This window comes from Callionymus lyra, chromosome 12, assembly GCF_982586985.1.
Source record: "Callionymus lyra chromosome 12, fCalLyr1.hap1.1, whole genome shotgun sequence".
Taxonomy (NCBI): Eukaryota; Metazoa; Chordata; class Actinopteri; order Syngnathiformes; family Callionymidae; genus Callionymus; species Callionymus lyra.
Genome location: NC_141829.1, coordinates 24365979 through 24390450, shown reverse-complemented (window position 1 = coordinate 24390450; position 24472 = coordinate 24365979). Strand labels below are relative to the sequence as shown.

General features: G+C 41.0%; 1 protein-coding gene across 2 annotated transcripts; it reads left to right on the top strand.

Annotated features, from left to right (window-relative positions):
* The first annotated feature begins 1771 nt into the window (after window positions 1-1771).
* Window positions 1772-24318, top strand: tbl1x (transducin beta like 1 X-linked). Of its 2 annotated transcripts, none has more exons than XM_087803655.1 (15): window positions 1772-2296; window positions 17805-17910; window positions 18984-19129; window positions 19195-19414; window positions 20406-20538; window positions 20630-20771; window positions 20846-20909; window positions 20980-21077; window positions 21654-21714; window positions 21791-21912; window positions 22085-22159; window positions 22212-22339; window positions 22417-22582; window positions 23184-23285; window positions 23349-24318. In XM_087803655.1, exons 2-15 carry the CDS (start codon window positions 17853-17855, stop codon window positions 23373-23375), a joined length of 1542 nt encoding a protein of 513 aa, XP_087659781.1. In that variant the 5' UTR covers window positions 1772-2296; window positions 17805-17852; the 3' UTR covers window positions 23376-24318. The 2 variants fall into 2 exon arrangements, with proteins under 2 accessions (XP_087659781.1, XP_087659782.1); XM_087803656.1 differs by lacking the exon at window positions 1772-2296 and adding an exon at window positions 11042-11149.
* The last annotated feature ends 154 nt before the right edge of the window (window positions 24319-24472 follow it).

The following is a 24472-nucleotide window of genomic DNA, read 5'->3' as shown; positions in this document are numbered from 1 at the left end:
ACGCCGGCATATTACCATCGCCGCTCAGTGCTGTCTAGAGAGGTCATGTGACCCTCATCAGCTTCCCCGGCGTGGGGGGAAGGGAGGCACATTGAACCTGTTCTTTGTTAAGGGGTCAGCCCGAATCTCCATGGCAGGAAGTGCTGCTACCATAGGACACGCAATAGACGTGCAGGAGCAGGGGCCCGAAATTTGTTGGAAGGAAATGAGAAACCACAAGGTGTGTGACGAAACGCTTTATCCAATTTTACAACAAGCCTTCTGATGTGCTGTAAGTAGGTCAAGTTAACTGGTGTTGTGCAAACCCCGGGTTCGAGTCAAACCCTCGATACAAATAAAACAAGTCATTTGTTGGATGAATGAAATGAGCAAGAATACATACATTTAACCATCGGTGGGTTACCAAAAAACAGGAAACAATAGTAACGCAAACCATGTGCTCACAATGAGCTAATTGCTTACATTTTATTTAATTTCCAAATTGTATATTTGGTCAAAAAGTGTTCTACCTTTGCTGGAAAAAAAGTGATATTTTTGAAAATTGGTCTATACTTCTATAACTGCAGGACATTTTCAGGGAACAGCTCATTTAAAACCTTTCCAAAATAATTGTGTTCCTGCCATTTGGTGCGTTAGTCATGCTGCAGTTCCTGGAATGACTTATAATCTTAAGTCCCTCAATTGTTCTGGTTGCTACGAGTGAGTTTTGTTTGTGGAAAAATATTCCTCACATGAATGCCATTCTTTCTGGTCTGCAGATGGAGGATAAAGTAGTGAAGTATTGGGGGGGGGGGGGGGGGGGGGTGATGGAGGTTTTGTGATCATTTATCTGCCTTGTAATCAAGTCAAGTTATTTTATGGTCAAATATGCATGTATCAAGACATACAGCATAAATGAAATAATGAAAGAAATCTCAAAAACATGTACATACTGTAATCTAATGGATGTGTCAATAATTGAACAAGAAACCTGAGGTTACATTTGGGTGGTTTATGGATTACTATGTTGATCACCGAACACCTAACTATAATGGGGATTAGGGGGATAAAGGTAGAATAAACCTCTTATAAAATCAAGCAAAACATGGCCAAATACTTTTATTGTATTATATTTTTAAAAATAAACCTTTTCTCATAACTACACACACATGAAAAAAAGGCCTTAAATAAAAAACATTTTATATTAAGAGTTGAACAAGTAATAAAAGAAACAAATTCAAAATATATGTATTTTCTACATGATCGCTCTGATGAGATTTCCTCTGACCTAATGGGGGCCACATAAATACAGTAAAAGGGCCACGTATGGCCCCCGAGCCGAAGAATATCATATATAATTTTAACTGATCCATATACTAGTTCGACCTCAATGCATGTCCATGTCATGACCTGCAGAATATACAGAATATAAACTGGCATTTACAAATAAAATAATAAAACACTGAAAAACTGATGTAGTTTCTTTGTTTATAGGAAACGTGTTACTGTTTATTCCAATGTGTTTGGTGGTAGCAAGTAGCTGGGAAGACACTGCGGTAGATAACCGCAGGAGAAACGAGATCTCACGGAGGAACACATTCTTTTGTCTTTGTAAACAGCCATGTCAGGGACGAATCATCCGTGCGCGCGTAGTGCAACACTTACGGTAACGAGAGGACTGTGTCACGGCCGTAATGATGTCAACTTGTTTACTCTCCAAATGTGAATGACTGAGCAAGGCGCAAGGAGAATTCATCAGCCGCGGTTGACCAGGCAGGCGAAAAAGAGAGCGGCAGTGGGGGAGGGGACGAGCTCAGACAGTCATCTCCACACTGTCGCCTTTAAAACTCCACAAAACTGATCATATTGTTGTCATCAAACGTCAGAGTTTCGCACCCACGACCGATTTTTTGTTTTTTAATGCTTTTTGACAACATGCTAACGGGTGAGCTAGCAGGGCAGCCTGGCGAGGAGCGTCCGTAAATACACGAGTTTAAACTGGTGTCTTTAACATCCAGGTTTAAGGTCAGTCAGCATCCGCCGCCCCCAGCTTTCTCTCTCTCTCTCCCCCATTCTTGCGAGCCTCCTCCCGCCGCCGTCACTCCTCGGTTCGCGGTGAAAAAAAAACAAAAACTCCCGCGAGCAGCGACTCCCAACTCGGGTCCCCGTCGTGTGGTGCGCCGGTGCTCCCGTCAGCGAACAGCCGCGCGGCGCTCGGAACTTGGAAAACGGCGGAACATGGGAGGAAAGTGTTCGCACTGAAGTTGGAAAAAAAAGGAAGAAGGTGGCGGCGGACACTTCGCTCTCGCAGGCAAAGGTAAGAACACTTTAGAGGGTTTTATTCTGGCTTATTTTTTGTCATTCTCAAGACGCGGAAACGCGTCGTTAGTGTTGCCGGCTTCGGTCTCGGTGACTCCACACGTGTGTCCTCTCCAGCGTTCCAATGTCTTCAGGACTTTGCCTGGAGTTTAATTCAATATGAGACAAGTTTTGGAGGTTAAAGGTGGGCTATAGTGCATAATTAACACTTTATTTATTCTCAATAATGGTCGTACATCTTAAATGTTCCACTTAAGGCCACTTTATTGGGACTTTTTGTCTCGGGTGAAGCAATATAATGCATATTTATATTGCCATGCAGACTTGGGGAAGCACATGAGTGGGGGAGGGGAGTACATTCAACTGTACTATACATTATTCTCTTTGATTCTAAAAACACTGAGGTTTCTGTTGTGTTTTCAACACATAATGTTTTAACAAGTGAAGCACAAATACAGCTGTTAAAACACCACTCTCATTTGACTTCTCACACCAATTGTTTCATGGCTACCTCCATTGTGAGTTTATATGTGAACTGTTTTCTCTCAGGGTCATTCAAAATAAAAGCCATTCTCTCCCAAGCTTTAAAGAAACCATGTCTCCATTATTATACAACATATATTCGGTTTCCTCTCCCACTATTGTTCCAAATTGATCCACTTATATAATTGCATCAATATAACGAAATCTAGGCTAATGCATTGAATTAATTCACACATCTGTTGTTCTTCATACTCAATGTATGCTTTTGTGTGCTACAACAGGATCAGTGGCGATTGAAGTCCATGAGCCCCAAAATTGGATTGACAGAACTAATGGCTACTTTTACTTTAGAACACATGTCTCAAACAGAAGGCCAGGGAGCCAAATCAGTCCCATAAATACATTTTATTTGGACTGCAGTAGCTTCATATACTTATTTAAAGCCCACACAGAGCTTACTCACTGGTGCCCACGATGGCCTGGGCTGTTTTCTAGGAAGCAGAGGTTATTACTCTCGTAATTTATTTGGAAAATATCCAGAAAAATAAACATTGTCGAGGAGTATTGTCTATGACACACATAACATGGCGATTAGGTGAAATGTGTACTGAAATGAGTCTTGAATACATATTGCTTATTGCCTTAATAGGCAGACTTATTTTTATGCTTTTATTTCCCTTTTGAATCAATCCAACTAACGTAGGTGTGGGGCCAAGTGAGTAAATATTAGCACTTTGTACTGCGAAACATCTGTTGTACCATTGGTCTGGTACACCGGGGCGAAATATTAAACACAGTCCAAGAACACATTTTTGTTTATTGGGTAATCTAACTGGCACTTTGACAAGAAATGAGAAGTATTTTCGTTTTTTCATTTTGGAGCAAAATTAGTCACATTTCCTGCAATTTGCATTGATTTAATTTTATTTTTTTCAGAAGAAATTTAGGGATTCTTTCCTGACATTATTTAAGTCTTACTTCTATCACTGATCATCACACTGATGGCGCTTAAATCAATGTTAGTGTTTTTTGTTCTATTTAACGTTACCACCTTTAGGTGTTATATTGGCCACATCCAAGTACTTGGCGGACCGTTTTAGCCCCCCGGTCTTGACTTGGAAAAAATGGAATCTTGTATTTTATTTTTCGCTGAATTGTGTTCATGTTTCCGCTCTTTCTTAGCTTCCTTGCGAAACACTCGTGTTAAAGTGTGCTATTGGCGTCTTCTTTTGGACACTTCTAATCATTTTTATGCACAAGCTTGATATGTTAGACTGCTAAGGGCACCAGGTGAAAGGGAATTTGAATATTTTCCCTCCTCTGAAATTTACATTTCAAAACTTGAACTCGAGCTTTGATCCTGTCGTCATTCTCAAAATCCCAGAAAAGCCTTGCATAACCAGGCTGTTGACATCAACTAGAAGCGAGTATTTGCTGTGACCTTTAATTACAGTCATTAGATGGATGACTTTAGTGCCACCTATTAGTGCAACAATGGAACTTGATTATGTCCTAATAGCCAGTTTCGGGCCACTTTAGCTTTACTGTTTATTGATCTCTAAAAATGTTTGTGTCTTAAGTGGTTTCCAAAATGAGGACCATTAACTATGGTCTCTATACGCTTCAAATTCCGAGAGGACATTTTAAGGAGTTTTAGTTGGCATTTCATTAGCAGTATTTGAACTGCGTCATTAGAGCTATACTGAGGATCAAGGCTGTTGTCACGTGCTTCCTTTAAATTCAACTTGAATTCCTGCCGTAGTGAGGAAATCATTACCCGTTCAACTGATGGCCTTGCAATCAGTTTTCATTTCGCTTGTAATTGATTTTAGGTAAGCCATTGAAAGCTCACTGTGAGCTCTGAAAGCAAGGGCGAAGAAGAAACAAGAACAAATCTACGATACATTTTCAAGGACTTTCCGTTCACAAGGATGTTTCAGCTTGTAAGTAGCGCATGGAGGTCCTTGAGAAAGCCCGCGATGGCCTTCATCCACTGCTGTAAAGCTCTGCATCGAGCTGTCCAAATATTTCTATAGCACTATTTATTTATGATAGTCCATGGGGGAGGTGCAGGTTCTCCCCTTCTAGCAGAGCGGAGAGGCGTGCATTGGAAATTCGCCAACTGTGGCGGGTGAGTCGTTACTCTGAAATGTTTTCTGTAAGAGTACTTGGTAGCTCGCCGCTATCGATATTTATTTGGAGTGACTAATTTTAAGGGTGGTCTCGCTTATCAATGCAAGCGGTCGACTGTGGAGCCTGTGTGTGTTTTAAGATGAAGCCATTTAGCTATACAGGCATGTATAACTAGTAAGAAGTTGAACCTGTTGACCTTTGGTTCGTTTGCCTCCCCCAACAATGTACCTCATCACATTGGTAATATTTAACAAGCTTTATGTAACGTGGAGGGTGTTGTGATAGTGGGAAATACATATTGTTATATTCGAGCCTCAGGGGCCAAATCAGGCTCGCCAACTTGTTTTTTTTATGAGTTGTTAATGGATCAAAATTAAATGTGACACTAATTCAAAGTGATCCATATTCTAGATCGACCTCAATGCATTTCCGTGTGATGACCTGAAGAGAACAGTGCTCTTTGTATCTTTGATGATACAGTTTGTGTTTATAAAAAAAATACCCATATGAAAGAATTATGCTAATCTTCATTGCCATACCTTAAGTTTTTTTTTTATGCCTGTGTCTGTTTGCCTCATTGCATAATTGAGTTTCATACCCTTAAGGAGACAAATTAAATGATTCCCTGATGGCTATCAATATATATTTTTTCGTAATTTAGCCTAAACCTTTTGCAAATTGACGCAGGAAGGAAGCGTTTCCACCGTTGTGTCCATTAAAGTAGCTTTTGAACAGCCAGTGTTGCGTGTCATGCATCCATTCCACCGTTGATTTGTTGCTCATTGTCATCTCATAAAGGCGACACCTATTGTTATATGCTACACATGTTTTTGCATTTTAAACATTTTATTTTGGCAACCAAAATGTAATGATCCTAAAACGATGTACCTGGCTTTGAAACCATCTGCCCCATCTCCGCTGTGTGTTGAACCTCTGTTGTCATAGTGATGTTCCTGCTTATGATGTGAAGGCTTAAATCCGTCTGTGTGATTGCGTTTTGGATCTTTGTCAGTTTTTTTTTTTTCTCAAATTGTCCAAATGGGAAGCAATACATCAGTACAAAAAAAACAAAAAACAACCTAAACTAATCAACCTTCTATCCTAGTTTGTGTTTTAATTTTTTTTAAAATTATTATTATATAATTCATAAATTATCTGCTGTAAATTCATTCAAGCACATGTTGATCTAGCTGCGTATCATCCCTAATCAAAGTCCCGCTTGTAATTATACTGTGATGTGTATTTATTCTTCTATTCATTATGATTTACTACCACTCTGACAGATCATTAGAATTAGAGAGTTCCTGCATTTTTTTCTTTTGGCATTTTTACTGCAAGAGAGGGCACAGCACGAGAGATCAGTGGGGAGCTTAAGCATTCTTATCTGTAGCATGGTGGCCGCTTGTTCCTTTTTGCTGCAATGTGATTGATTTGGAACTTATTTAAGTGCTTCTTGAAAACACAGTTGTGAAATCCATCAGTTCGATTGTAGAATCTTCATTTATTGGTGACTTTTTCGTTCATAAAGAACATCAATGATTGTTATTGCTACTTTTCTTTTTACTCTGTCCTTTATAACATTGAAATCTGTTCTGTTATTTAGAGCCAAAAATGTTATGCCTCAAACATAAGTGCATCAAATTAGAGTTGCATCCTTATGTTCATGGTCCTGCCCATACAAATGTATCATTCGGCTGCTGGAGTTGACCTGTGTTGATGCCTTACTGTTTTATTTGGATGCACCGACCAAACCCAAATATCAGAATTATGACACGCTGTTATTCATGTCTCTTGTATGTTGACAAAAATATATTGAAATGAAAAACGGCGAACACAATTGGAAAATAGTCAATCATTGTTTTGGTTGGCAGTATTTCTTGTGGCCAATCCCGTCATACAAGTTGTAGCCTTTTATAGCATCATACTTTGAAGACCTTGATGGTCACCAACACGTCCATGTTCTTCCGTGGAATGTCTGGAATCGTGCCTCAAACAACCTTTAATGGTAACATGGTCGTTTTAAAATTCAGACCAAGAACGGTTTCATTGGTCATCTTTACAACGTAATAAGACGTTTAACCTTTCTACAGTGTTAAAACTAGCTTGTCTGTGTATTTACTGGAAACAAATTTTACATGTACTAAAAGCCTCAATCCGGGTAAGCGGTGTTGACGGAAGGAATACTAATTCCTGCTTAAACATGTGTTTGTGAAAAAATTCTTCAGATGTAAAATGATCTTTTAGCTGAAAATAATTCTTAATAGCTATTTAAATGTCTCCCATGACAATGGACTCAGGTATTCAAGGATTTGAATTAATTGTCCTGTTTAAAAACGTCACCTTCAGCTTCTAGGCGTGAAGGCTTCAGGGAGCACAAAAGGTTAAAACAGTAAAGGGTTAATGAGAATGGAAATCAGTATTTGGGCTCAATTGTTTGTTTGACCCTCAAGTCAGATGGAAGGAAAGCTTGAGGAGTGTGGGGGCTGTTAAGGGTGGCATGAGCAGCTGTTGACAGAGTACTGAGATCTTCTGGTCACCATGGCAACAATTACTGCCCACACTGGTGTGTTGCTGTGGCTTATTTGTGCAATCCTCATGATGCTGAGAAATTGCTTGGCTGAAGCTTTTGACTATTAAAATCTCGAGGACACTGTTTTTTTTCTGCTAGAATATAAACATGCTTTGATGTAATTATTTAAGCTATTTTTTTCTGAAAGTTATATCTGATTGAACCAAATGGAATTATCCAACGACGACCTGGATTAGAGACCATTTATCAATGTAGCTGCACATCTTCCTCTGAGATCCAGGTTGGAATTGCAATTGTATGGAAGCCCATTAGGGCTTTTTCTCGCCTGGCACTGGTTCAAGACTGTATTTCTCCAGCTGCTTCTGCGGCTTTGTTCGCCAGCTAGGAGCAGCAGATTATATAGTGAATGTATGTGAGCTGCACTCTGAATCATCCATGGCCCACAATCCACGCGGTATTCTTGCCACCCACCCCCACATAATCACATGCGCACGCAACGCCCTACAGCGTCTGAGTTCTTTGTTTGCCTGCATCTATATCATAACATCCATGTCAGGGTGTTATGTGAAGCACGATTCAAGCGGGCTATAGTAAGACATGCACCAGTTTAGACTGCTCGTTGTCTCTCTTTTTTTTAAAATACAGGCACATAAAAGCCCAATTTCTATTAATACAGCCCTGCAATGATTAATGGGTGTTATGCAGGTACTTGACATTCTAAAAAAAAAATGCTGGTACCACTACTAAATACTCTGACTACAGTATAAATCTATATAATTGCAGCTATTGTCTCTTCCGACACCCAATTTGCGGTGGCAAACATTCTAGAGTGATATCTATCTCATGCCAGATTACTTGCTGCAGGGTATATTCCTCAGTTGTATTTTCTTGTTTGGTTCTTCTCAAAATATGAATATGAAAATTACATTGCAGACTTTTTTATTCTATATGTTGACCTATTTACCTATAGAATGTGTTGCTTGATGTTGTTGGTTAGCTCAGACACTGGGGCCAGTTATTGTTTCATCCAAAGTGAGGGCCAGGGGCTGTATGGAGCAATATGAATCAATGTATTGTTGTCTGCATACTCGTCCATTTAATGTGAAATCTCCGTCTCTTCGGGCTTGTCAATTAGAGTGTGAAAAATAAAACTTGTAAAAATTCCAATTCTTAATAAATTGTTGAAACGTCATGTTTTTGACAATATTTCGCTACTCAAACGAAAATACCATAAACTTGTGATACAAAGGTGAAACGATGATGGCAAAATACTGAAACCTGTTACTGTGTTTCAAGAGTCTGCCATCTTGTGTTGAAGAACCTGTTTAGTCATTCCTGTTTGTTCACACAAACTTTCAGCTATGATTCTATGTGATCATGTCCGCTTGATACTCTGAACCCCTCAATCATACATCCATAGTAAATTCTGGTCTATCAAATGTTTCTCTTATTGTAGCTTGTGGGTTGTGAAGTGGTTGAAGCAGGTCAACTGTGTGGCAATATCCTGTTGAACCATTATTAATTCAGTAAAGAATTAATTCAAGCGTAGCGTGCTGATGGGTCATGTCTCACATTTATGACCCACAACTGTGAGACATGACCCATGACTTGCTTTCCTAACCTGCTCTGACCGATGGGTCTAAGGTGTTCTTTAGCCAGTCTACAGATGTGAATCTATAGGTGTAAAAGATTAGATACTATTGTTAGTACACGGCTTGCGATTATCTCAACATTTGCTCCTCCAAAGATAAAATGCATTTGTTTTTAAGAAAGCATTCTTGTTGACTACACTCCTATGATGTTTTTTCAGCGATTAATCTTCATAATTATCAATTGATTACTAAAATAATTGGTTTGACAGTGGATATTGCCCAAATATGGGGAATCCCCCTGAACCTGTTAACAAACACTGCTCCTCCGCCCGATAAAATCGAAACCACCAAGAGTTTCTGCAATGAACTGAAGTAGACCTGAGTTTTCTTTCTTTGTCTTGAAATGTCCTTCTTTAAATGCAATCCATTGATAGCACTTGACAAATCGGCAATGCCGCATTCACACAGAGGACTGTTTCTTTATCTTTCTAAGAGGATCTGTAATCCAGAATTCTTGGAATGACACATGCTTTGTGTTAACTTTATGATGCCATCTTCTCTTGTGTAGTCTGGTTCAGTGCTTTGTGAACTTAGAAGAACTCTAAATGACTTCTTTTTTTGGCAAGCGACTGTCAAATGAGTGCTTCTTTATACTCTTGCTTGTTTATCTGTTTTTACAGCAGAAGAAAACATTTCCCGTAATGCTAGTAATTCAAGCTTTGTGCTTAAGTTTATAACCATTCCTATGTAATTTTAACATTTTAGTGGTTTTTTTGGTACTGCTCAAGCTATTCTTCACAATTTAATGTTGTCACCACCATGTGTTTTCAAATGTGCCACAGATTGTGTAAAACGGTTATACAACAACGCTGCACATGGACAAAAACAAACCTCTTCATTTTCCAGGAGGACGGATTGCTTTCACAAGTGTAGCCATGGTAACGACAATAATATGATACGACCTGCAACCTCAAGCTGCTGACAAAAGGTTCGCTATATGCGTCCAAATGTAAAGTTTCACGCATCATTGAATCATTACATAAAGAAGCTGTCGTGCAAGCGTCTGATATGTTCTTTCTATTTTTAGTTTAGCTCTGCTCGCACACCAAAGGCTGGAGTTATGACCATTACTGCTGCTATGCACCCTGGTAATTCCTCGTCTTTATATTAAACTGATGCTGACTTCTAAATGACTCTTGCAGGTCAGCTGATGAACAATAGATACAGCAAACATCTGGGCGGGGTAGACATAAATCCGGGGTGAATAAAGAAGTGGTTACATCTGTATTTGATGTTTAAAATGAGCAGATAAGTGATGCTCATGGTTGGTGATCAATCTGTTGTTCCTTCTCTCTGCACACAAGGAAACCTTTATTTTTTTTAACAAAAGCGTGACATGATCTTAGACCGATCTATGACTAGCAAGGGGGTGTTTTCATTTTTATTTGATGTTAATAGGTTCAGTGTGTGGGTAGATCTTTGGCCGAGAGGGTGCAGAGTAGACGCTTTCATGATGAATCCTTTAGTGCTCCCGTCTGTCTGTCACCACCCCCTGTTTATTCCCCACAGAACATAAAACCCTTCCATTTTCTTGGGCTTCCGCAGCCATGTATTAACTGGAGAAAAAAATGTATGTCGACGCTATTCTAGAAGTGAGAATAGCGCCTTGTTTACCCGAGTAGAAAACAGACTCTGAAAAAGATTTCTGAAAACCTGTTGTATAAACTCTGCAAGGGGAAGTCAAGGTGGACAAAACTGCATTGTGCTTCTAATGGAATAATGATTTGATGCGGATTAGTCATGATGTGATTTATTAAACAAAATTATTGTGTTGGTTCTTCACTGTCCATGTTTGTTTGTTTTTTGGTGGGGGGAGGGGTAGTTTACAATCCTCCTATCACAACTCTCTAAAACAGGGGTGCCTTTGATTCTGACTTTGCCTCTGACCTAACATCCGTTTTTGTGCTCATTGATAGTATTTTTGTCAGTTCCGATGCTCCTTCACGTAAAAATTTCTAAGAAGATTATTTCCATCTACCACTACGAAAACCATTGTCGTCATATAGCAACAGGCTTTAAAGAAATGGACAAACCTTTTTTTCTTCAAACTAAGGTGATTGCAACTTCCTTTTAGTATTATTTTTAGTTGTATATAATATCTGGAATACACTTGGCTTTTAAGTTTAGTAAAATTTGTCCTCTGCTGAGTCATTGTATGTGGACTTTTAAATACCTACAGGTGGTTCTTATCTAATTTAAAATGCACCACCATTTCAAATAAGCTGATGTATAGAAAGCTACATTTTTAGGATTTATAATGACTGTAGTTTAAACCCTATTTTTTTAGACGCAATGTGCCAACATGGGGTTTAATGGGAGATGGCAGCAATGGGAATGGCAAATTATAAAAATAATGCATAATTTGGTTTAAAATTGACAGTGTTTTGAGAAGAGACCCTTGTATACTGATGTTGAACTTGTTTATGTACGTGTTCAAATCATATACATGGTTAATACTGAATCCTACGCATAGTTCATACTTGAAAGTTTGTTGCTACAAGCTGCTGTTTGACTAGGTGTTGCAGTCAAGTGCAGAGTGGTTTGTTGTACTGCTGTAGGCATTAGAGGTTGTTTTGGTTTCAGTGATGTTTGAGTCTCTCTCTGAGGTCGAGTGAACAAACTACGATGAGTGTTTACGTTGTTGCTGTGCGGTCGGCGAAGAAACGGGGCGGAAGTGAGAGGTGAATAATCAACGTCAGGGTGAATAACGTGATGATGGCTGAATCCAGTGGCTTCACCTCAGTGACCCGGTGGCGTGAGTGATTCACCGGCTCCACTGTCACACCGGAACAAGAACACGGCGCTCATTAGCCTTTTCTTCTTCTGCTCCCTCCGACCAGATCCAGTCAAAATGTCTGCTGTGAGGGTCTGCGACGCATGAATGGTTGCTGTGATTACCTGGCTGAGGAATCTTTATTTATCACCCCCGCTCTTCTTCTCCCATCCCCCACTCCGCTCCCATCCCCCACTCTCCCGCTCCCCTCCCCCACTCAAGACTGCAGCCCAACCAGAAGCTTCAAAGGCGGGTTTTACTCAGCAGAGCAGTTCAAGAGAAAATGGCTGCTGTTTCCAGGTCTTGTTTGCACATCTGTCAGGCGCTGACTGTGCAGGAGAAAAAGAGCTCGCTGGTATGCTGATTCTCAACAGCATTCTTTCTTACGACACTGTGCCTGCGCCTCTTATAGCACCATTGGGTTTTCGCAATTTCATTTTGTGTAACTTCCTGTACTGCGGTTTTAACAGTGTTTCATCACGAGTAACCAAAAGGTAAATAAATCAAGCTGGTGCTTGTTGAAATATAGAGAAGGAATGGAAACTTTATCTGAGCAGCCGTCCGGATGTGTTGATGGATGAGATAAGAGTAATGGGGGGGGGGGAAACAAATGAGATGCAGGACCACGATGGAGTGACATTTTCTTTGACCTACATTCAGGAGTCGACCGTCAGTCAACCAGCATTCTGTTGTCATGAGACTTCTGGATGTGTTGACCACATGTTTTCCAACAACTGGTAACCATAGTTGGCAGAAATGGTTGAAACACTTTGTTTATTTATTCCTACAGTTATAAAAAGGTAAAATTTGTGAACAGTAGAAATGTTACACTTGCCTTTACAAGGGCTGTAATGGGTTTTCAGTTTAGCAGATTAGCTTGATCATTGAGAATACTTGGCTCCTATGCTTAAGTTACAGTTGTTTAATTTTGATCCCACTATACGTACTAGCTTGGCAGGCCGGATATGGTCCCTGAGCCATGAGTTTAATACACGTGTATGTGTGGGAAGGGATGGACTGATGAGGCCTCATGATTTGGCATTAGTTGTATCATGATCCAGTATTTTTTTTCAATACTCTACTTTCAATACTGATGGCACTCTCTGCTTTATGATCATGGTCTCTGATCCATTCATTCAATTAAACCTGGAATAATTTTCACTAATTATGAAGAAGTCTGTTCATCCACAGCCTACCTCTACCCCGAGAATGAGATTACTGCTTCAAGAACATTATGACCCTTTAAACAAAATACTAGACAACAACAAAAGCTTCTCTGAATTAAAATAAGTTCAGGATGTCCTCCTTGGACGGGTGTTTTATTTTTTAATTACAGTAATTTCATTAATAAATCACAGATGTCTCTCCCTGAAAGCTTTAAAATGTACTTAGTGATGTGAATTATTGAAACTATATTTACACAACCACTACTGTAAAGCAGACGGATGGTGGCCGTTTGGATTTTAAAGTGAAGAGCACATTATTATGACATGAGAACCATAAGCTGAGTCATGACTGTTGAAAAGGGAAACAGTCGATGCAGGAAAATTAAAAATAAATAAATATATCAATAGTTCATAAAGTGCTGCTTTAACTGGATGTTTTTATGCAAAGATGATGCACTTTCACTTTAGCCAATTGCATTTCCTCTGTATATACCTTTTTATTCTTGGCCAGGCTTGAGGAAATACCGCAAGACATCATCCGTTATTAGTCTTGACTCCTAAATATTACCTAGATTAGAAATGGGAACAAACCCTCAGGCCAACAACTCTGAATGGATGTCAGAGTGGCTATATTTAATTGTTTTGTGACAGGAGGATTTTGTCCTGCAGCTGCTGAAGCGAGTGTCATATACTTCCTCTTAGTACATTGTCAGTAATTATTGCAGCAGATGTCTCTGTTACCCTTCAGCCCAAGTATTGTTGATCACACTTTTTGTAAAGGTTAGAAAGACATGGAATGCGCTCAGACCTGTGAATGCCACGCTTCACTTCACCTCATTCATTTACGAGAAGGATTGATCTTCTCCCGGATGTTCACGCCTGCTGAAATATAAGTTGTAAAACAGATGTACAACTGTAGTTTCGACCGACTCCCAATAAGGTTCTGTCTCAGAAATGTAGTTCAAAGAAAGTTTGCTACTCAAAGGTCAGTAATTGAACAGCTTGAAGGAGTTTTTATGATTGCATTAATGTAATCTAAACTTGTAAAACACAAAGACTCTACATACCTCCATGACATTTTAAGACCTCATAAAAACACTGCATGAACTTGAATCAATAAAAAGATCTGGATTGTGTTCTCACAGTAAAACTGTATCTATAATGAACCACTACCAACTGTTGATGGTGGCTCCTTTGCGTTCCTGTGTTTTAGAAGCTCTCATCTGTCAACCTTAAATCAATGTTGAATGAAAAATATTGCATTATGGTTATCGCTGATTTTTAGAATGAGGTAATTTTGCGAGCTAAATTAATTCATCTGGATCAACATTTCTTGTGCGACTTTCATTGTGATTTGTTAAATCCTTTGGATTTATTTTGCTGGCTAAAGGATAAGATGTCCAATGTCTTTATTTTTTTTATTCTTTATTCATCCACATTAGTCTCATTGAGATTTAAAATCTCTTTTATAAGCAACGGATTGATCACCAACCAACTGCTCATTTCAAACATCAATAAAGATGTAACCACTTCTTTATTCACTCTGGATTTATGTCTACCCTGCCAGATGTTTGCTGTATCTATTGTTCATCAGCTGCCCTACAAGAGACCTGGCCAGTCTTGTTTGGACCAGTAAACCACATGTATTTTGGTAACATGGAATGGTTTGAGGTTTCTTGTTGAGAACTTGGTGAGCAGCTGTTAGCCTTCAGGTCGCTCACAGTTCACTTCACACATTAAGTATGTAACACAGCAAGTGTATGGTTGCAGACTACGTCAAAAGGGTGCAGTGCTTGAACTGTGATCTTGAGACGGTCACCTTTGTAGCGCATAGTTGATCTGCACAGATGTCTGGTCTAGGTTTTGTTTTAAAAGAAACCTTGGAACTGTATTTTATATATATTTTTAGGCCACCTGGTTGCGTAATAAATGGCTGCATCACACGCCCTTCTGATAAAGCGATTACTGCCGCGGCCTGTCCCCAGTGGGACTTGAGCCCCTCCAGGCTGCTTGTCAATTATGCTTTCTGTTGTTTGCTTCATAGTCAGGATCAGCGGCCTCTTGCGCTAATGTGGCTCGCTTCTTCAAGTCCTATTTGTAAGCTAATTTGCTTGAGAAGCGTGGCGGTGGTCAAATTAGGGAGGGTGTGCTTAAGGACTGTTGACTTTTCAGATTGTAAATTTTTTCTTTTTTTTTTTTTTACTGATTATGGGAATACTTTGATCAGAATTAAACTTAAAGTTTAGTCATGTCATTCAGATCTTCATTTTAATCCATTTTTTTTAAAGCAAAATTTAAGTTTGGGAATCTAATGTTGAACTCAAATGGTGACCTTGCCCTGGCCAAAAGCATTAGACATCTAAATTGTATGTTCCCATGATTAAGGTTTATCCTAGAAAAGACTAGCTGAATTAAGCGATCTGAGGAGTTATAATGGTTGTAATCGTGCAATTCTGCCCATACACAGACCAGATTCACCTGAACGTGTGGGAGACTCGCTCAAAATATTAGTTGAATTTCAGTCCTCAGAAGCTTAAAACACCTGGACGCAGACATGTCAACAATTTAATAATTAAAGTCTAGGAGTGAACGTTTATTATTGTTAATATGGTTAAAACCCACCATCCATTCTGATTATTCATGTGCGTTGAAAGGGTTAAAAACCTGGATCATCTTTATCCAAGGAGTAAATTCAACGCCACGCTCCGCCTGACGGTCTTCATAATCTATCCTGTTATGACATTGGTTGCTTGGCAACAGCTACAACACTGACAGAATATCTTGCACAATTCTGTGCACCATCAAAACCATTTAAGGTGTTCAAGGTCTTCCAGGCAAGATTTTGTTGCGGATGGTAAAATGGTGTCAAATGTAACTCCATGCAGAGGTTAGAATTCCAGCCCAGAGCTTGTTTGAAAGAATACCAAGGTGAACGAGTGAATAATTCATATTGAGTAACAGTTTCAGCTCCTCTGGCTGAATGCCCACCGGTAATTAGGGCAGCACTATTCTCTGTGTATTTTGTTCGATCTCTCTTGTTGCTACGTTACGGAAAGAGAACTTGAGTGGAGTGTTTGGAATGAACGCATTCGAACCCAACCAACAATTTTTTTTTTTTTAAATCCACTCTTGGTTAACCTGTTTCTCACTTACCACTAATCAATCAAAGCATGAGTCGGTGATCACCTCATGACTGAGTAATTTACGATTCATTTGTTTTCTCATTGATTAGAAAAGATGATCAGTAAAGCTTTGCAATGTTAGTTTCATAACAAATGATCAGCATATGGCCTACACCACCGGTCTCTGCCAGCTTCTTTAATCACAGTTTTCAAAACTGTTCGCTTGAATGCTTTAATCGAAACCTCTGGCTAGGAGCCTAACACAAATGTTTAGCTTTTTTTATTTGTTATATCTCCATTAATTTTAATAAAACTACATATCACCAAAAACTGCACTGTTGCTACGTGTTCCTAACAAACTGGTACATACGCCTGTGTTTGTGTTTATTAAATGATTATTCACTTGGCTAGAAAGTTACCAAGACCATGCATACCTCTGCCAAGGAGCATGTTTGCATGCAAGGTAACTCATATTAAAATACAACTATGATTTAATTGTTTAAAAAGCTCACTTCCCAGACTATCAGCACGTTGGAATCTCTACTAACCCATGATTTGATTAGACTCCGATTTTTGGGGCCACAATTTAATTATAATGGATCCTGTTTATATTGATTTCTGTATGATGATCAACTCCCATCTGCTCTACAGGACAGAATGACAAATGGAGACATTCAAGTATAATGTATCTATGCTTAGATGAAATTGTTCCAACTTTTGCATAATGGCGATATAAAAAAAAAGCTTAAAAATAGTGCAGTTAAACATGCTGTATTTTAAAATCTGAGGAAAGTGGCTTTCTAAAAATGCTGTGTGGTTTTCAGCTGCTACTGGAAGGAGCTACAGTAGCTATAAAATAAGTTGGAACAAGAACAAAGTGCTTCTGTATAATAAAAATGGAGTTTGGGAAAATGAGCATTTTCACCCGCCTGCAGCTGACCCTGCTCTGTGTGATTCCTTGCAATATGGGCCTTAGTTTCGCAAATGTCTGTACATTTTAAATCGATTTTGGGACATTTATTGTAGATTCTAAATCGGAGCAAATCAGAATGGCGATTCTGGTGTGAATAGATTTTTGGGTAATTTGCACACTAATGCAGAATGAAAGCACAGTGTGGTGGTAACCATCAGTGAAGTTTGCTTTGCTGCATTCAGAAGGGTGTTATCATCTTCCAACCCTACATGTTCCCTGTATCAAATGAACACCAAATCTTCACCGGAAACCGGAATTTGGTTTAGCAAAGTGTGGGTGAGGTTTACTAAGATAAATAAATAGCTTCACTCCACAAAGCCATTTACTTGATAGACGGAATCCTGAATTTAATACCACTGCCGCTTTATCAAGTCTGCCTCCATTTGGATGCTCGGCTGGGTCACTAATGGGAAGCACTAGTCGCTTCTTTGTGGAAACTAATGACTGTAGACGGAGGAGAGCATCGGGAAATACTTATACTCAACATGGATAGTCATTGGTGTTGTTTCGGGAAGCGATCTCAGAGCGAACAAGCGTCCACGGAAGCAACAAGTTTAGACTGCTGTGTGCGATTAACACCAACACAAGACAGATCTGTTGAACGGAGGGAAGCTTGTCTTTGTGATGGAGACCTAAATTTAAAACTGACTTTATGTTTCTGTGCTCTTTTGCAGGACTGAGCAGAGCCTTCCCACAGATCTCCCCTGTCTCTCTGGGCTAAAATGAGTATTACCAGCGACGAAGTGAACTTCTTGGTCTACAGATACCTCCAGGAGTCAGGTTGGTGCACCTCACGTTGATTTATATCCTCAGGCCATCTTCCAGTGTGTATCACAAGCTGCTTTAAACAAGGAAAGAAAACTACAGATTGAGATAGTGTAAGCACATGAGACAAAGGTAAAACATTACTAGTGTAGAGATGTTTGACAGCATAAGAACCATACTTTTAAGAATGTTCGTATTTACTTGGTTCTTCCTTTTATATACACTAATCATTTTCATAATTAAGGAGTGTTTGTATAATACAACCTACTGGCTATTCGCTGACATAGCTCCTCAATTATTGAACTTCCTGTATACATATATTATGACAAATAATCATATTCAGTTTTGATTGAGGTCTTGTCTTCACCCTGACTACTCCCATGTATGCAAACACCGTCAAAGAGGTTGTAACTTGGATCAAACAAATCAACAAAACTGGTTTTGTTTGAAGTTTGATCCTCATTTAAACTTAATTTTAAACTACATCTGAAGCTCAATTATAGTATTACAACAGACCAGGGCAAAGAGAATGACGAATGACATGAAGCTTGTCTTTGCTAGTTAAATTCTAAAAAGTTGTTTATCTTGTAAGTGCTTTAGATACAATTTGCATGTTTCATAATGATTTTAATGGAAATAAAGTAAATGTAAAATGAAATTATGTACCATAAAGGATTGCTCATTTGTATAATGTTGTGGCAAAATACACTTAATATCTTAACACAAAGAAAATTGTTAGTCATTCCTCCTATATAATATTAAAGCCATTTTATCACCTTCTTTCTTTTGTATTGATGGCACATATATGATGTGGCTAAGGAAATGTCATTCCCCCTGCAATTGTATATTTTGTGTTTCTTCATCAGATTCTGTGATTTTCATGTTGTTACTTGTACTGACCGGCTTGTACTCCATGCGTGACTCAGTGTGTGGCCTTTATTTAATATATATTGTTGAATTGCAGCCGACTTTCCCTTCATAGTCGAGCATTCCTGTCATCGCATGTGATCTTTGTCATTAGACCTCTTTTGTTTGTGTCTGCACACACCTTGTTCCTCCCTCATGACTGAAGGGCATTATGTTTTCAGGTTTCTCTCACTCAGCATTCACCTTTGGCATCGAAAGCCACATCAGCCAGTCCAACATAAATGGAACACTAGTGCCCCCTGCTGCTCTCATCTCCATCCTGCAGAAAGGTCTTCAGTATGTGGAGGCAGAAATCAGCATCAACGAGGTCAGCGTCACGAATCACGCGTCACGAATCACGCGTGCTTGTGTTAAACCTGTCGTTCCTTCCAGGACGGTACGGTGTTCGACGGCCGGCCGATCGAGTCGCTGTCGCTCATCGACGCGGTGATGCCTGACGTGGTGCAGACGCGACAACAGGCCTTCCGTGACAAGCTCGCCCAGCAGCAGGCCGCCAATGCCTTGCCCGTTTCAACGGCTGGAAACCAATCCAACGCACCAAAGAACGGTGACGCCACAGTCAACGGAGACGAGAATGGCACCCACAACTTGAGTGAGTCGCACCACCATTTTGACATTTCTAATCAGCGCACAAATTACTTGTTCAGGTGGTTCGCTATTGACTTTGAAATGAGTTCAAAAGGTTTCTTCTGACAGCCCTCAGACAGATGGTGTTGTGGCCATTAGACGATCGATGCAGTCGATCTCTCTTCTCTGTGGTTATCATCAGACAGAGACTGAGTCGACTCAGGTGCTGCACTTTAAGCTGCACGTCTGACTCTGCTCTGTTTTCCAAGTTTGTTTTTGTTCACGCACCGTTAAATCTGAGTAAAGTTTTTAAAAATGATCACATTTTAAGTCGTTGGAAATCAATATATTCATGTATTAACATGGTTAAAAGCAGAACAAAAGGTTATAAAACAATAGAGCAGGACAAAACTCGGAACATCTATTGCCAACCTCATGTAGAAACCCCGTTGATACATTTTGAACTGATATTTGTTAAATGTTGATTAAGGTCTCTTGCAATTTGACCACTTCATTCTGTAAAAATCGAGGACAGAATAACCCAATTGTCGAATAAATTGTCACAATTGCCAATTGTTGAATAGAATAATAATTGGCTGTTAAGTTTTTTTTTTTTTTTTTTTTTTTTTCAATTTACTAAAATAACTAGTAATGGTGTGATGAAGCTTCATGAAGCAGTGTCATTATTTTCAGAGTCCACTAGACCTATTTTTCCCTGTTTTGAACAACTGTTCTAATGAAACATCACCTCGTTTTGAAACTGATGGCTCACCTACTGACACTGCTTCATGAAGCTTCACCAGCCCAACATTAAAATAAATAAATCAGACAAATACTCTTGGTGAAGGTTAAGTCACTTGAGTGCCAGAGATCACTTTTCATTACCGAGTGATAAAAGTTGTAAAACTCTCTGATTCTAGTTCCTTCGTCAGTTTTAGTTGCAAAAGCCTGAAGCTGAAATGCTTCCAGATCACCGCAGCAGTTTGAGTTAATGTTGTGTCGTCGCTCTCCCTCAGACAATCACTGTGAGGCCATGGAGGTGGACATGGACGTGGAGATTCCAGCCAGCAAAGCGACGGTGCTACGAGGACACGAGTCTGAAGTCTTCATCTGCGCCTGGAACCCTGTCAGCGATCTGCTGGCCTCAGGGTGAGTCCCACACGACGGATCCGACCCGTAACTTTGGCTCTCTGCGGCTTACGTCCCAATTTCCTGTCCTCCCTCCCGCTGCGCCGCTCAGCTCCGGAGACTCGACCGCCAGGATCTGGAACCTGAACGAGAACAACAACTCCAACTCCACCCAGCTGGTGCTGCGACACTGCATACGAGAAGGAGGCCAGGACGTCCCCAGCAACAAAGATGTCACCTCGCTGGATTGGAATGTAGGTCGCAGAGCACATCAGCGCTTTCACCTCCCAACAAAAACTGATGACTCATCCTTTTTTCCACCCACCAGAGTGACGGCACGCTGCTGGCGACCGGATCGTACGACGGCTTCGCCAGAATATGGACAAAAGACGGTGAGTTTTGTTATCATCTGAGTGTTGCTGCTGCTCCTTTATCACACTGACTCACGGTTCTGGGTTACAGGGAACCTGGCCAGCACCTTGGGGCAGCACAAAGGACCCATATTTGCACTCAAGTGGAACAAGAAGGGGAACTCCATTCTCAGTGCGGGAGTTGATAAGGTGCCTGTCATGTTCACTGAAGGAAACATTCAATCATTGTTTAGCTGGTAGAGAACACTAGAACAGAAAATGAACCTTGTTGGGCTTGTATTTGGCTTAATATCCAACACATGGACATGAAGGTTTAGGTCCACATTGTATTTTGATGAGTAACATTTTCTTTATCTCCACTCAATAGATTTTCCACAATTTAAACACTTTTGCACATTTCCAAATTGAATGCAATAACAAGCCCCTCTTGTCTTGACACCTTCAACAGACATCCAGTATATTTGTCATGTTTCTGATGTTATTTACTGAAAATAAGCCTTTGTTGCTTCAAATTTAGAAACCACAATCTTTCCTACCGGAACCCTTATCTGACTTTTACCAATGTGAAAGAAAGGATTTATATGAATAATTCCACTGAACTGATATATTTGCTTAAACTAAACAGAACCACACACGTGAGACTCATTTCCAGAGCTTGTGTCTGGGCGCCACATCTGGCCCACCAAGTCTTTATGTGGACCATAATGTCAACGATTAGCCGATTCTTTCACAAAAGAGAAGAGTTAAACTTGTTTAATTTTCCAGACGACAATCATCTGGGACGCTCACACAGGCGAGGCCAAGCAGCAGTTTCCCTTCCACTCCGGTAAGATGCGTTGTCGAGACGAGTCGAAGTCACTTCCTGTCCCAGTCTCCAACCTCTTTGACCCCTGACCTCTCAGCTCCGGCTCTGGACGTGGACTGGCAGAACAACACCACCTTCGCCTCCTGCAGCACAGACATGTGCATCCACGTGTGTCGCCTCGGCAGCGACCGACCGCTCAAGACCTTCCAGGGCCACACGGTAACTTTCACCTTCACTGCGACCATGTTGACCAGTCAAGCTTCATCGTCCCCTCTGTTGTGACAGTTCACCTTCTTCCTTCCTTCTCTTTGTCCATCTCCTGATGATCTTCATCTTCTTCCTCCTCTCATCATCTTGTCATAGTTGTGTGTAACTGTGTGTTGTGTTGCAGAACGAGGTGAACGCCATCAAGTGGGATCCGTCAGGGATGCTGCTGGCCTCCTGCTCAGATGACATGACTCTGAAGGTGAGCCTTGTTCTCTGGTGTGTGTGGACGGTGTCTGACTGTGCGTCTGCAGATCTGGAGCATGAAGCAAGAGTCCTGCGTGCACGACCTGCAGGCTCACAGCAAAGAGATCTACACCATCAAGTGGAGCCCCACCGGGCCCGGAACCAGCAACCCCAACTCCAACATCATGCTGGCCAGGTGAGAAACCACGTTCTGGTCGTGAAAACGCCTCCGGTTCCGGACGTGTCCTAAACCGGACTCTTCGTCTCCTGCAGCGCGTCCTTCGACTCGACGGTGCGTCTGTGGGACGTGGAGCGCGGCGTCTGCATCCACACGCTGACCAAACACCAGGAGCCCGTCTACAGCGTGGCCTTCAGCCCTGATGGGAAACATCTGGCCAGCGGCTCCTTCGACAAGTGTGTGCACATCTGGAACACCACGGTGAGTGACAGGAGATTCTTTGCCCACTACTTCCTGTTTAACCTTCAAAATTAAAGCATCTTGTAATATTAACTCCGATTATATTTGGAACAACATATTTTTAATCCTTCGTCTCTTTCCTTCTGGTCCCTGCTCTTTGCCTTCCTGACTTTTCTTTCTCTTCTTCCTTCTCCACTTTTTTCCCCCCTTTTCCTCTCTTGACTTCTTCTACCGCCTCTTAATATTTTTTATTTCCCCACATTCGTTCCCCATCCTCCTCTTTCCTTCTTCTTCTCACTTGTCTTTCTGCTTCCTTTTCCCCTTTCTCCTCTAATCTTCTTCTCCCTCCCCTTTGTTACAACTTTTCTTCATCATCCCTTTTGTTCCAATTTACTTCCTTCTTCCTCCTCTTAACTTTACCAATTCAATCCTCCTCCTTCCTCTTCCCACTTTCTCTTCATTATTTTCCTCCTCCAATAATTGAAGTGCAATAAACGCTGATGTTGCATCATGACCCATCACTTGTATGTTACTATCTAAATCTTTCTTGCCACTAGAGGGCATTGTTTGAATAAAGAAAGGAACTAGAGAGGCTGAAGTGTTGTTGGTTCTCTCCCTCCAGACCGGCGCTCTGGTCCACAGCTACAGAGGCACCGGTGGAATCTTCGAGGTGTGCTGGAACAGTACCGGAGACAAAGTCGGTGCCAGCGCATCAGACGGATCTGTAAGTCGTCACATGATCATTTTTTTAAAGACTGTCTGGTGACGTTTCCTTCCCCCATCACAGGTCTGTGTCCTGGATCTCCGAAAATAGTGACGACGTGAGTAAAAATGCCTTTTTCCGACACGGACAAGAACTTGCTGACGAGCTGCAGAGAAACGGACCTTCACCGGGCGGAACCAGGCAGCTGCAGCAGATCCGGACCATCTTGAATCGTTGCACCGGACACTCGCGTGTTTGAGACGAGAACGGATAAGATCCCAGAGACTGGACCGGGACTGACGCCCCCGACGAGGGTTCTTGACGAGGACGCCGTTCAGACTCGCGCCGAGAGGAAGTGTTGTGGCGTCACCGGCTGCGCCCGAGGTGCGGACCGGGCCACAGGGCCCGTTCTCACCGGTGACCTCGTCCAAATCCAGCCTCTCACCTTCACTTCAGGCGACGAGATTAGAAGATGTCATTTGTGGAGAGAAGACTTGCCTCTCTTGGATGTAAATTTAAAGAATGTAAAGTTATGTAAATTAGATTAATGCACAGACTTATATACTGTGTATATATGTTTATAAACACCTGAGCGGGTCGTGGAGAGGCTGGCGGCCATTTTTAAATAGTTTTTTTTAAAAGACATGCGAGTGCGTTGACGTCACCAGACGGACCAGGACCCGACAGGAACTCTAACAGCGGGTCTCTGAGCAGCAGCGGCTCGTTTCACAGCGAACACTTCATAACTTTTGCCTTTTGAGTTCTCCCTCGGTCTGACCAGCGTGAAGTGCACTTTGTCGCGACGGCTGCAGAGAGTGACGGGCCGACGTTTATCTCTTTTTTTTTTGTTTTTACGTCACGGTTGGATGTCGACGGGTGGTTGGCTGTTCTGTTCCCGGAGCCATTATTGTCTGTGTCAGACGGAGATTTGGGCTGTTGGTCGGTGAGAGGATCACGGGCGGCGACCGCTGGTCCAGAGTCAGGTCCTGTTTCAAGACAAACCTTCAAGTCATCCAGTGTCTCAAATAAATCACTCTATTTTGATATTGGTAAACGTGAGTCCGTCTGTCTGTCACCTAACGTGTTTGCCTAAACATTATGACCACCTGCACTTATGGAGGTTCTAGGAGAGGAAGTGGATCACAAAATAAATTATTGATACAAAACTTAATCTAACAAAGGCTTAAAACAAGTTACAAAACCTTTAC

What these genes read in the sequence shown, in the direction of transcription:
- tbl1x (XM_087803655.1), top strand. Translation starts at nt 17,853, where the DNA reads ATGAGTATTACCAGCGACGAAGTGAACTTCTTGGTCTACAGATACCTC. An exon ending in CAGAAATCAGCATCAACGAG is followed by an intron (nt 19,130 to 19,194) that starts GTCAGCGTCACG and finishes CGTTCCTTCCAG; the next exon opens with GACGGTACGGTGTTCGACGG. An exon ending in CCAGCGCATCAGACGGATCT is followed by an intron (nt 23,286 to 23,348) that starts GTAAGTCGTCAC and finishes CCCCCATCACAG; the next exon opens with GTCTGTGTCCTGGATCTCCG.